General features: G+C 42.6%; 1 protein-coding gene across 1 annotated transcript; it reads right to left on the minus strand.

The window, feature by feature from the left end:
* Positions 1-1,482: 1,482 nt before the first annotated feature.
* LOC112257311 (UDP-glucuronosyltransferase 2A3) lies at positions 1,483-12,389 on the minus strand. The gene is made up of 6 exons (XM_042326391.1): positions 11,501-12,389; positions 10,866-11,014; positions 10,517-10,648; positions 10,062-10,149; positions 7,861-8,080; positions 1,483-3,245 (listed from the first exon to the last, which is right to left on the minus strand). Exons 1-6 carry the CDS (start codon positions 12,225-12,227, stop codon positions 2,975-2,977), a joined length of 1,587 nt encoding a protein of 528 aa, XP_042182325.1. The 5' UTR covers positions 12,228-12,389; the 3' UTR covers positions 1,483-2,974.
* Between the last annotated feature and the right edge of the window lie 1,504 nt (positions 12,390-13,893).

The raw sequence follows: 13,893 nt of genomic DNA on the forward strand, positions 1-13,893 counted from the left end.
GCTAACCATGTGTATGTGACAAATAAAATTTGATTTGATTTAACCAGGTAGGCTAGTTGAGAACAAGTTCTCATTTACCACTGCGACCTGGCCAAGATAAAGCAATGCAGTGCGACGCAAACAACAACACAGAGTTACACATGGAGTAAAACAAACAGAGTCAATAATACAATATACTTGGCTTCCCCACTGATTTTACTCACACACCGCTACAGCATTCGACACAAATCAAATTGTATTTGTCAAATGCTTCATTAACAGGTGTAGACTAACAGTGACATACTTACTTACAGGCCCTTCCCAACAATGCAGAGAGACAAATATAGAAAAATAACAACATGAGGAATAAATACACAATAAGTAACAGTAAGTATAAACACATGGTGCACCAGTACTGAGTCAATGTGGCGTAGCAGTCAGACATATTTTTGTCCTCGTTGTGTCCGTGTATATATATTTTTATATCTTTTATCTTCCAATATCTTTTGAATATTTTTCCTAAACCTCAACTTCAATATACTCTCCTGCAACCCGCCTCACCCAATGTGGTGTGGATCTGCTATTTTCTAAGGTATTTTTCTTTACGGAATCCCCCAACAGAAGCTAGCCAGCTAACTAGCTACTAGCTAGTAGTCAGCTAACCACTGCTAGCGGTCATCTGCTAACCTCTAGCTCAGAGAATCTCTTGCCAGTTTGCATAACGCCATTCAAACCAGAACACACCGGACTTATTTGCTCTCCATATCCCCAGATTCCTCCCGCAAGCTCTGAACCTCTTCACCTGGATCATCGCAGCTAGCTAGCTGCTATCCGACTGGCTACTCCTGGCTAATGTCTCTGTCCTGAAGCAAGCACCGATTCACTCCATGGTGCTGAAAAGAAAACTGCGCTGTTGGGACAGCTTTATGTAGTCCCTAACAGTTCGTGGGCACCGTTTGTCACCGTTACAGTGCAATTCATGTATTGTTTAGTGTTTTGTAGTGGCTTTGCTGGCATGCGTCTAAAAATGGGTGAGTTTGCCCCACCAAGATTTATATGCTAAAATCGCCACTGCAAAAGATGATGAACATCAAATTCGCTAGGGATATTACATCCAACTTGGGTCCGGGCACAACTGTCTTCACTTGCGTAACGAACGAGACACCAACATATTCTGGACACCTTTTATTTCCAGCTCTTGGTCTACCTATCACAAAACAGCCGTTCATCACTTGACTGATCAGATGATGATGTGTGAAAATATCACGGAGTAACTAATCAGCTGGACACCAAATGCACATCCAACAAGTGCATAATTATTGAAGAACTAAGTTAATGTCATTGTCAATTTAGGTTGTAAGTATCAAGGTACGGTGACTTTTTAGGTCAGAAGCATTTGATTTTGCAATTCCATAAATAATTTGTGTGTCTGTTGGGGTTTCGTTCCTTACATCCTTGTCAATCATCGGTTCATTGGTGAAATTAGCATTATGACGTCTTTAATTAAATCATTCAAAAACCTTTATTAATGGAATTGCAGACAGAAGTTGACAAACGGGAACATAGCACGCATGTTTCTGAGTAAGTTCTGCCTCATACTAAAGGTCACAAGTTGTTTTATTAAACCGAAGTCCCGCCTTAGTGATGTCACTGCCTACGCCATTACCTTTTTACTCCGGAGACCAAAACCCTGCATCCATGGCGATACAAACATAGAGTTTCAGGGTTCATCTAAAAGCTAGGCAATAAATGTCCCCCTCCCCAAAGTTGATTTATTGTGGAACGTCTGAGTAGTCTCTTATCTCCCACACTCCCCTGCAGAGTTGTCTCAGTCACACATTGAGTGAGTGAATGAGAAAACATTAGTGGAACAATTCTAAACCTCTATAATGAATATATATATATATTGTTAATCTGTAGTCTAGGACCCTACTAATATAACATAAGCACAATCAATTATTCTAATACATCAAACATTTGTACAGCCCCAAATCATGACCGCTAGGTGAATCCTGACATGTCCATAAAAACTGTTTTCACCCCAGGACATAAGGAGACATGTCCATAAAAACTGTTTTCGCCCCATGACATAAGGAGACATGTCCATAAAAACAGTTTTCGCCCCATGACATAAGGAGACATGTCCATAAAAACAGTTTTCGCCCCATGACATAAGGAGACATGTCCATAAAAACTGTTTTCGCCCCATGACATAAGGAGACATGTCCATAAAAACTGTTTTCGCCCCATGACATAAGGAGACATGTCCATAAAAACTGTTTTCGCCCCATGACATAAGGAGACACGAAATGTTATGTAGCTACGCTGGATTTCTGAAATCTCTATACAAAAAAACTGTAGGACAACCAAGTTCAATGTCTAATTTAACTGATTAATGCTTTTTATATGTTATAATGACAACTTACACTGCTATAAATGCAAGGACAGAAAAGTAATGTTTTATGTCACATGATTTTGGACAAATCAATCAAGACACCAACCATGATAAAGGGTTAAACAGAGGTGTTAAATCACCAAGTACATTTTATTAACTATAGTTAAAATCCCCCCCCCCCATATATCTTAATGTAATGACATGAAAACAAAATGGCTGATTATTATAAATGACTTATCAGCAGCTTTAACATGTTGTCCAGTGTAGGAAATCGTCATGGGTACCCTAGTTCATGAAGACCCTTTCGCACTATGATAATGTCGCCCATGACGATAATGCCCACGGCGATAATGTCGTCCATGACGATAATGCACACTACGATAATGCCACCCACGTCGATAATGCCCAATATGATCATGCCGCCCATGGCGATAATGACCACTAGGATAATGTCGCACACGACAATAATGCACACGACGATAATGCCGGTCACGATGATAATGCCCACTACGATAATGTCGCCCATGACGATAACGCCCACTACGATAATGTCTCACTGTGATTGTTTCAGTACATGACATTATTACCAGACCAAGGTAGTCACTCTGTCTTCGGTCTTGCTTTAGTTTTCCTGAAGCAGAAAGTACATGTTTTAACTGAGACTATAATGAAGAGTGCCGTTACGGAGAGCAGGGCAGCGGTCACGTCCAGACAGTGGTACTGGTACCAGCTCAGGTTATGGGACTCCACCCTCAGGTGCTTGGCACCCTTGTTGCGCATCACAAACTCAATCCAGAACATCGCTGTATCCAATGGCTTCATTGGCTGGTCGAGGTGGAGACTGGAAAGCCTCATCATGTTTTCTTTGTACCTGGTGAAAGAGAAAGGGATAGTAGTTATTTTCGTCTTATCCATTATCCAGTCTGTTTATGCCATCACACCAAACTCTTTGTCACTCATTGTCATATTAAACTTGATCTGGGATCAGGTTTAGTGTCTAAAGCACTCAATACATCACGGTAATCATTGTTGAAATCGGGGAGTGGACATTGAATCTGTCTCCGTCTGTTCGTACATACGTACATCAGACAGAAATTTGGGTGAATGATGTGTCTTGACATAGAGATCCGGCATTTACAAAATTACCCTGATAGGCCTAAGGGGGGCGCTATAGTAATATCTCTGCTGATCCTACAGCTATTGTATGCAGTAATCACATGCCTATGAACCAGATTTATACTGTTATCACTGAGGTGGTGTGCCCTAGGAGGAAGCCCACTGTGTTCAGCTCACCCTGCACTAACATAAATAACATGAGCATATCAACTTCTGATAAGCTTCCCAGTAAAAGCAATGAAAACAAGTAAGCATCCCAGAAGAAAAGTGCTCAAAATAGCCCATGTCAACATATAAGGTTCATGAAATCAATCATTTGCTATTAACAGATGACATTCATACATCTCTGAAACTCACTTAGATAATACCTTTGATGATATAAGTGGTAGCAATAAAAGGTTATAACATCTACAGAAAAGACAGAAATGCCAAAGGTGGAGGTGCAGTTTATATGCAGAACCACATTCCTGTAAAGCTTAGAGAGGATCTCATGTTAAATACTGTTGAAGTAATATGGCTACAGGTTCATCTGCCTCACCTAAAGCCCATTCTGATGGGAAGATGCTATAGACCACCAAGTGATAACAATCAGTATGCTTGATAATGTATGTGATATCAACAGGGAGGTATATTTTCTGGGGTGATTTAAATATTGACTGGCTTTCATCAAGCTGCCCACTCAAGAAAAAGCTTCAAACTGTAACCAGTGCCTGCAACCTGGTGCAGGTTATCAGTCAACCTACCGGGGTAGTTTACAAACAGCACAGGAATGAAATCATCAACATGCATTGATCACATCTTTTACTAATGCTGCATGAATTTGCTTGAAAAGCATCATATCCAGATCCATAGGATGCAGTGATCATAACATAGTAGGCTTGTCTATGAAACGTTGCAGAGGTCTTGGGGCCTAATATAGTGTATCAGAGGTCATGGGGCCTAATATAGTGTATCAGAGGTCATGGGGCCTAATATAGTGTATCAGAGGTCATGGGGCCTAATATAGTGTATAAGGTCTTGGGGCCTAGTGTATCAGTCATGGGGCCTAATATAGTGTATCATGGGGCCTAATATAGTGTATCAGCGGTCATGGGGCCTAATATAGTGTATCAGCGGTCATGGGGCCTAATATAGTGTATCAGAGGTCATGGGGCCTAATATAGTGTATCAGAGGTCATGGGTTCTAATATTGTGTATAAGGCTGGTTCTAATATAGTGTATCAGAGGTCATACAATCCGTTTTGTAGTGATTCCTATGTTGTTGATGTAAAGAATATTTGTTGGTAAGTGGTGTGTAATGAGGAGCAACCAGACGCTGCTGGTCTGTGGTGTGTAATGAGGAGCAACCAGACGCTGCTGGTCTGTGGTGTGTAATGAGGAGCAACCAGACGCTGCTGGTCTGTGGTGTGTAATGAGGACCAACCAGACGCTGCTGGTCTGTGGTGTGTAATGAGGAGCAACCAGACGCTGCTGGTCTGTGGTGTGTAATGAGGAGCAACCAGACGCTGCTGGTCTGTGGTGTGTAATGAGGACCAACCAGACGCTGCTGGTCTGTGGTGTGTAATGAGGAGCAACCAGACGCTGCACTTGACACATTTATGAAATTGGTTATTCCAGTTACTAATAAGCACGAACCCATTAAGAAAATAACTTTTAAAAACTGTTACATCGCTGTGGATTGATGAGGAATTGAAAAATGGTATGGTTGAGAGGGATGAGGCAAAAGGAATAGCAAATAAGTCTGGCAGCACAACCGATTGGCCAACGTACCGCAAATTGAGAAATCATGTGACTAATCTGAATAAAAAGAAGAAGAAACTACACTATGAAACGAAGATAAATGACATAAAGAATTACAGTAAAAAAAACTTTGGAGCTTCTTAAAGGACATTTTTGGGGAAAAAAAGCAATCAGCTGCATCATTCATTGAATCAGATGGTTCATTCATCACAATGACATTGCTAACTACTTTTTCATTGGCAAGATTAGAAAACTTAGACATGACATGCCAGCAGCAAATGATGACACAACACATCCAAGACATATCTGACCAAATTATAAAAGACAAGATTTGTTCTTTTGAATTCCGTAAAGTCAGTGTGGAAAAGGTTAAAACATATATTGTCGTCTATCAACAATGATAAGCCACCGGCGTCTGACAACTTGGATGGAAATTTACTGAGGATAATAGCGGACAAACTCTATTCCACAGTACTACGTAGAGCCATGACTACACGGAACTCTATTCCACAGTACTACATAGAACCATGACTACATGGAACTCTATTCCACAGTACTACATAGAGTCATGACTACATGGAACTCTATTCCACAGTACTACATAGAGCCATGACTACATAGAACTCTATTCCACAGTACTACATAGAGCCATGACTACATGGAACTCTATTCCACAGTACTACGTAGAGCCATGACTAGGAACTCTATTCCACAGTACCATGAGCCATGACTATGGAACTCTATTCCACAGTACTACATAGAGCCATGACTACATGGAACTCTATTCCACAGTTCTACATAGAGCCATGACTACACAGAACTCTATTCCACTGTACTACATAGAGCCATGACTACATGGAACTCTATTCCACAGTACTACATAGAGCCATGACTACATGGAACTCTATTCCACAGTACTACATAGAGCCATGACTACATGGAACTCTATTCCACAGTACTACATAGAGCCATGACTACATGGAACTCTATTCCACAGTTCTACATAGAGCCATGACTACACAGAACTCTATTCCACTGTACTACATAGAGCCATGACCACATGGAACTCTATTCCACAGTACTACATAGAGCCATGACTACATGGAACTCTATTCCACAGTACTACATAGAGCCATGACTACATGGAACTCTATTCCACAGTACTACATAGAGCCATGACTACATGGAACTCTATTCCACAGTTCTACATAGAGCCATGACTACACGGAACTCTATTCCACAGTACTACATAGAGCCATGACTACATGGAACTCTATTCCACAGTTCTACATAGAGCCATGACTACACAGAACTCTATTCCACAGTTCTACATAGAGCCATGACTACACGGAACTCTATTCCACAGTACTACATAGAGCCATGACTACACGGAACTCTATTCCACAGTACTACATAGAGCCATGACTACATGGAACTCTATTCCACAGTTCTACATAGAGCCATGACTGCACGGAACTCTATTCCACAGTACTACATAGAGCCATGACTACATGGAACTCTATTCCACAGTTCTACATAGAGCCATGACTACACAGAACTCTATTCCACAGTACTACATAGAGCCATGACTACACGGAACTCTATTCCACATCAGGTAACTGATGCAAACAGTAAAATGAGATTAAAAATGTAATAAAAATACAACTCATGGAACAGCGGGGACTGTGAAGCAACACAGACACACACACACGATAACATACGCACTAAACACACACGTCCAAATGGAATTGGTATTGTAGGTACAGTATGTGGTAGTGGTGGAGTAAGGGCCTGAGGCACCCAGTGTATTGTAGGTGCAGTATGTGGTAGTGGTGGAGTAGGGGCCTGAGGGCACCCAGTGTATTGTAGGTACAGTATGTGGTAGTGGTGGAGTAGGGGCCTGAGGGCACCCAGTGTATTGTAGGTACAGTATGTGGTAGTGGTGGAGTAGGGGCCTGAGGGCACCCAGTGTATTGTAGGTACAGTATGTGGTAGTGGTGGAGTAGGGGCCTGAGGGCACCCAGTGTGTTGTAGGGTATCCATAATAAATACAAAATAGAAATCAACTGCAATGTCCCAAGGGGGGCTGCATCATCCGTGGGGGACGACATGTTCACTGTTGCTTTGTTTTATATTTAAGGAGAAGTAAGGCATTACAGAACAACTAAAACGTGATCATTTCCTCCCGGACTTTTTAATACAGTAATGTCAAAAAATACCTAACACAGGTTGTTGGCTTTGAAATAAGCCAATCAGCAAGTGAGCAAGCCAATCAGCAAGTGAGCAAGCCAATCAGCAAGTGAGCAAGCCAATCAGCAAGTGAGCAAGCCAATCAGCAAGTGAGCAAGCCAATCAGCAAGTGAGCAAGCAAGCCAATCAGCAAGTGAGCAAACCAATCAGCAAGTGAGCAAGCCAATCAGCAAGTGAAAACCAATCAGCAAGTGAGCAAACCAATCAGCAAGTGAGCAAGCCAATCAGCAAGTGAGCAAGCCAATCAGCAAGTGAGCAAGCCAATCAGCAAGTGAGCAAGCCAATCAGCAAGTGAGGAAACCAATCAGCAAGTGAGGAAACCAGTCGTAAGCAAATAGTTTTTTGTTGTTTCGTTTGGTAACATCTGCAAAAGGACTTACGATGGATCATTGATCACAGAGTTGAGTCCTTCCGTCAGATCTTTGGATGTCATCTTGTTGAAGTCCATGATGACAGCCGCTCCTTTGTTCTTCATGTACATGATGTTGACTGACTGGTCAGCGAACAGAGGGACACCCACCATAGGAACTCCATGGTAGATGGCTTCATAGAGTCCGTTGGTCCCACCGTGAGTGATGAAGGCTTTGGTCTTCGGATGCCCTTTTGGGATATACAACACAACGATAATGTCACGCCCTGACCATAGAGAGCTGTTTATTCTCTGTCGGTTAGGTCGGGGTGTGACTAGGTGTGGGTCATCTAGGTGTTTGTATGTCTATGGTGGCCTGATATGGTTCCCAATCAGAGGCTTATCGTTGTCTCTGATTCGGGATCATATTTAGGCAGCCATTTACCCATTGTTGTTTGTGGGATCTTGTCTATATTGAGTTGCCTGAGTGCACACCAGTAGCTTCACGTTTAGTTTGTTCTTCATTGTTTTGTTTTGGTGAGTTTCTTTTTATTGAAAATATATGGAACTCTATTCCTTGGTCTCATCATTACGACAAACGTGACAGACCGAGAGAGAACAGGGTTGTAGGGTCCCATTGTTTCCTAGGGTGACGATACCCAGGCTAGGACAAGTCTCGGCCTTGGTCTCATTATTACGACGAACGTGACAGACAGAGAGAATAGGGTTGTAGGGTCCCATTGATCCCTAGGTAGACGATACCCAGGCTAGGACAAGTCTCGGCCTTGGTCTCATTATTACGACGAACGTGACAGACAGAGAGAGAATAGGGTTGTAGGGTCCCATTGATCCCTAGGTAGACGATACCCAGGCTAGGACAAGTCTCGGCCTTGGTCTCATTATTACGACGAACGTGACAGACAGAGAGAGAATAGGGTTGTAGGGTCCCATTGATCCCTAGGTAGACGATACCCAGGCTAGGACAAGTCTCGGCCTTGGTCTCATTATTACGACGAACGTGACAGACAGAGAGAGAACAGGGTTGTAGGGTCCCATTGATCCCTAGGTTGACGATACCCAGGCTAGGACAAGTCTCGGCCTTGGTCTCATTATTACGACGAACATGACAGACAGAGAGAGAATAGGGTTGTAGGGTCCCATTGATCCCTAGGTAGACGATACCCAGGCTAGGACAAGTCTCGGCCTTGGTCTCATTATTACGACGAACGTGACAGACAGAGAGAGAACAGGGTTGTAGGGTCCCATTGATCCCTAGGTAGACGATACCCAGGCTAGGACAAGTCTCGGCCTTGGTCTCATTATTACGGAACGTGACAGACAGAGAGAGAACAGGGTTGTAGGGTCCCATTGATCCCTAGGTTGACGATACCCAGGCTAGGACAAGTCTCGGCCTTGGTCTCATTATTACGACGAACGTGACAGACAGAGAGAGAATAGGGTTGTAGGGTCCCATTGATCCCTAGGTAGACGATACCCAGGCTAGGACAAGTCTCGGCCTTGGTCTCATTATTACGACGAACGTGACAGACAGAGAGAAAACAGGGTTGTAGGGTCAAAGACTGTGTGGGACCTACAGGGCCCATGTTCATAAAGCGTTTCAGAGGAGTGCTGATCTAGAATCAGTTTGGACTTTTAGTTTATAGTGAATGGACAGGGGGGACCTGATCCCTAGGTTGAAGATACCCAGGTTAGAACAAGTCTCGGGACCAATCCCTAGGTTGAAGATACACAGGTTAGGACAAGTCTAGTGACCAATCCCTAGGTTGAAGATACACAGGTTAGGACAAGTCTTGGGACCAATCCCTAGGTTGAAGATATGCAGGTTAGGACAAGTCTCGGGACCAATCCCTAGGTTGAAGATACACAGGTTAGGACAAGTCTAGTGACCAATCCCTAGGTTGAAGATACGCAGGTTGGGACAAGTCTCGGGACCAGTGCTGCTGTTAGATCATTTCTGGTCCAGTTGTTTAGAATTTTTCCTCAGTTATACATTTTTACATTTTAGTCATTAAGGCAGATGCTCCAATCCAGACGCGATTTACAATTAGTGCATTCGTCTTAAGATAGCTAAACGAAGCAACAACACATCCCAGTTGTATGAAAATAGCTATGGGCTATTAGAATGGTAGTCTTATTAACCTTTGTTATCTTCAACCTGATCCTAGATCAGCACTAACTCGCAGGCCAAGGATTATAAAGACAAGTTATTACCTAGTAAGTCATTCTGTGGAATCCACTCATAAAGTCTTGTGTTGGGAGCCAGGGTCTCTGGTTTCTCCCCACTGTATCTCCACAGCACCTGGCGAGAAAACAGGAATAAGAATCTGCAATGAAACGGTACTCATAACCAGAAGCTATGGTTTCCTGAAGGGGGCCCCGATGGCCAAATTCATCAACACCTCTGAATGAATTCTGTACAGTAGGCTATCTTGTATATTTGTATCCCACAAATGGATCAGATTGAGGGGACATATGTTCTCCCTGCTTAGTTTCAATGGGCAACTTATAACAACAAAGGCAGATTCCCAAATGGCTCACTATTTCGATATTCCCTATATAGTGCACTACTTTTGACCAGAGCCCTAAGTAGTGCTCTAAATAGGGCATAGTGTACATAAATAGGGCCATTTTGTAACGAAGCCTGAAACAAACAGAACCAGACTCACCTTCTGTGGTATCTGTCCCAATGCAGTGGCTACGGTGTTTCCTCTCTCTGTAGTCAGGTTCTTGACCATGGAGCCCAGTGAAAACACTACGATGCCGTCATCTCCTGAACTCTGCACAAACTCCTCCATGGCCTGATAACCAACAATGACACAGTCCACAGTGTCTCAATGGTCCCAAATATGATACCTTATTGGGATTCAATGATAATCAGCCTTCATGCCTGACTGTTACAGTATCTTATTGACGGATGGTCTGTCTGTAATGGTACCCTAGTGTACTAGATGGAATTTGGGTGCCGTTTCGGACATCGGCAATCAGCAAAATAGCGTTTAAAAGCAAAAGCCTGACCTCTGAAAGTGGCTTTGCAGGTTTGCAGTGAAGTCCTCCCACAAATTTGAAGTTTGGCAGGAAAGGTCGAGGATACTCAATGTCCCAGTATGTTCGTATCAACCAGATGTCAGCCTTCCCCATCATCTCACAGAAACTAGTCGGACTTCCTGATACATGTAGAGAATAGAATCAGAACCTTCATTCACCAAGGAGATGTACATATACCCATAATTTACACAGTCTACATACATTATATATACAGTATTGACTATACAGTGGGGCAAAAAAGTATTTAGTCAGCCACCAATTGTGCAAGTTCTCCCACTTAAAAAGATGAGAGAGGCCTGTAATTTTCATCATAGGTACACTTCAACTATGACAGACAAAATGAGAAGAAAAAAATCCAGAAAATCACATTGTAGGATTTTTTATGAATTTATTTGCAAATTATTGTGGAAAATAAGTATTATTAAGTAGGTAAAATTAAATAAAATTAAATTCCCTACATAGTGTGCACAATTCCCTACATAGTGCACCCTATTCCCTACATAGTGCACCCTATTCCCTACATAGTGCACGGTCTGGTCTAAAGTAGTGCACTATATGGGAATAGGGTACCATTTGGGACGTAGAGAGAATTCTGATCAACGTACCCTTTATCTCACTGTACAAAGTGTCCATGGTCGTTAGTAAGTGTACATTCATAAAGATGTCAAAAAAAGTATACGTAACAAAATTGTGGACCCGCTCAAAAAAACTCATTTTGTCTGTGTACGGCAATTCCGGGGAAGGGACGTACGAGGAGGGTGCTGGCATCTGTGCACATTGCCTCTCTAACACCATGCCAAATGAGAACCTCAAGGAGAAAATCAGAGGCAAGTCAAGAGCATCCGCGATTAAGTCACTGCACGGGAACATCGGATCAGAAAGGAGCGCGTCAAACTTGGACTGTTTCAGTGACTCCAGAAGCTCTTTGTTATTGAACATAGACTTACACATGTTGACCGTCAGAACATTCATTTTCTGCATGAAGTCTCTGATCCACTGTCCCAGCTGCAGCATGGACGTGTTGTGAGACTCGTTCATCCACCACTTTATGAAGTCATCATTGAGAGCCTGCCAGTCTTGTTTTTCATGGGGTACATCGTAAACCTTGAAGCCGAACTTCTCTGGCCTGGAGAAGTCGACGGACGGCGAGGCGGTTGACACCAGCACGGTAACACTATGGTTCCTCTCCACTAGCTCCTCCAGGATCACTCGCATGTTGAGCCAGTGACTGTACTCTCCGGGAAAGACCAGCACGTTGCCACCCTGCGTGCCCAGACACCCGCAGAGCAGGAGGGCCACCGACAGCAGCAACAGCATCCTCACAGAAACCATCCTGGGGAGTAGACTAGACAGTAGCCTCTGACACCCAGACTTCCGAGTCAACGAGATGAGGTTTGGAAGGATGTCTCCCCAGACTAAGTAGATAGAGACCGGAGGTTGATGTGTTCAAGGCGACCACACACAACCAAGAGAGGAATAAGTGAAAAGCCTTTAAAAAAAAAAACAGCAGGTTGTGACTCTAATACGTCAACAACACTATAAAATAGGGAGTATTCAGTGCAGTTTCAAAGCCTATTGGTCAGAGGGTATTATGCTAATTAACGGTTGTGTAACTCCTGAACTTGAGCCAATGAGGTAAAAGTACACGCGAACAAAACAAACACATACCCTACTGTGAGAAGAGCTTGAATTTCACAGTATTTCCACAAAAGGTAGAGCCACTTCTGTTCCGCTCAGATCTTGGCCCCAAAAGCATCTTAATGCTGAAAGTTCATCATTAGAACCTTCGTAGAAACATCATTAAATCCCCCCCCCAAAAAAACATAGTTAGTAAAGTTGTTATTTACCCACTGCCTCAGACCACTTGTAAAAACAGCTAAGTGCATCGTTAGATGTTTTTTATTTGCCCTTCCGCGTCACTTTGTACGTAGAAGATCTCTGCTCAACATATAATCAAGATGTTGATCTTGTCTGTCTATGACCTCTGATAACTTGTGAAATGAAGTTCACAACAACAAACACAAAAAAAGAAAAGTTGTCTTTGAACAAGTAAGGGAAGGATAAGAATGAATGGCAGTAGGCCTACATATTTAAATCATATTGACGTTAATGTCATGTTCAGTCAACGGAGTTAAACATGCATTTCATGATGTGTAACAACATGCGCAATTATGTGCCAAATGAATCTGTGATTGAGTGCATTATTATAGGGTAAGCACTATAATAAGTTGCCTCATTAGTTGCAGTCATTAATATTTATCGGAGCTGATCCGTCGTCAGTATTGTGAAATTATTATAATGTCAAGATAAGATTAGAATGGAGAAAGCTGATCTGAGAGCAGAGTTGCCTTTCTTTTGATCCTATCTGTATAGACACAGGCTCCAACTACACACATAGGGCCCGATTCAGACTTAGGTAATGCATGCCCTTCCTATGCACTTCTCAGTAGTTGGTATTCAGACTGACCTTATGCAGATGCATAACAGGCTTTGCAGGTGTGATTCCCTTGTGCGCGGTGAATACACTTTAATTGAATTCAACCGCTGAATACCCTCCCATTTGCTGGCCAACAGAATTCATCCTGGATTTTTCATTCAAGTTTTCAGTACATTTATTGACAGTCATTTCTTTATATTGGTGTACCTTTTAATGAGTATTTTATCAAGACTAGAATATATGAAGACAACGATTCAGAATATTAGGGATCAGTTCTACTTCATTTCCATGAACATGTTAAATGTGCAACCAGAGGGAAAACAATTCTAGATCACCTTTACTCCACACACAGAGACGCGTACAAAGCTCACCCTCGCCACTCCATTTGGTAAATCCGACCACAATTCTATCCTCCTGACTCCTGCTTTACAAGCTCAAATTAAAGTGACTGGGTCAATAAAAAAGCGGTCAGATGAAGCAGATGCTAAACTACAGGACTGTTTTGCTAGAACAGACTGGAATATGTTCTGGGATTCTTCCGATGGCATTGAGGAGTACACC

The sequence above is a fragment of the Oncorhynchus tshawytscha genome, linkage group LG09, assembly GCF_018296145.1.
Source record: "Oncorhynchus tshawytscha isolate Ot180627B linkage group LG09, Otsh_v2.0, whole genome shotgun sequence".
Taxonomy (NCBI): Eukaryota; Metazoa; Chordata; class Actinopteri; order Salmoniformes; family Salmonidae; genus Oncorhynchus; species Oncorhynchus tshawytscha.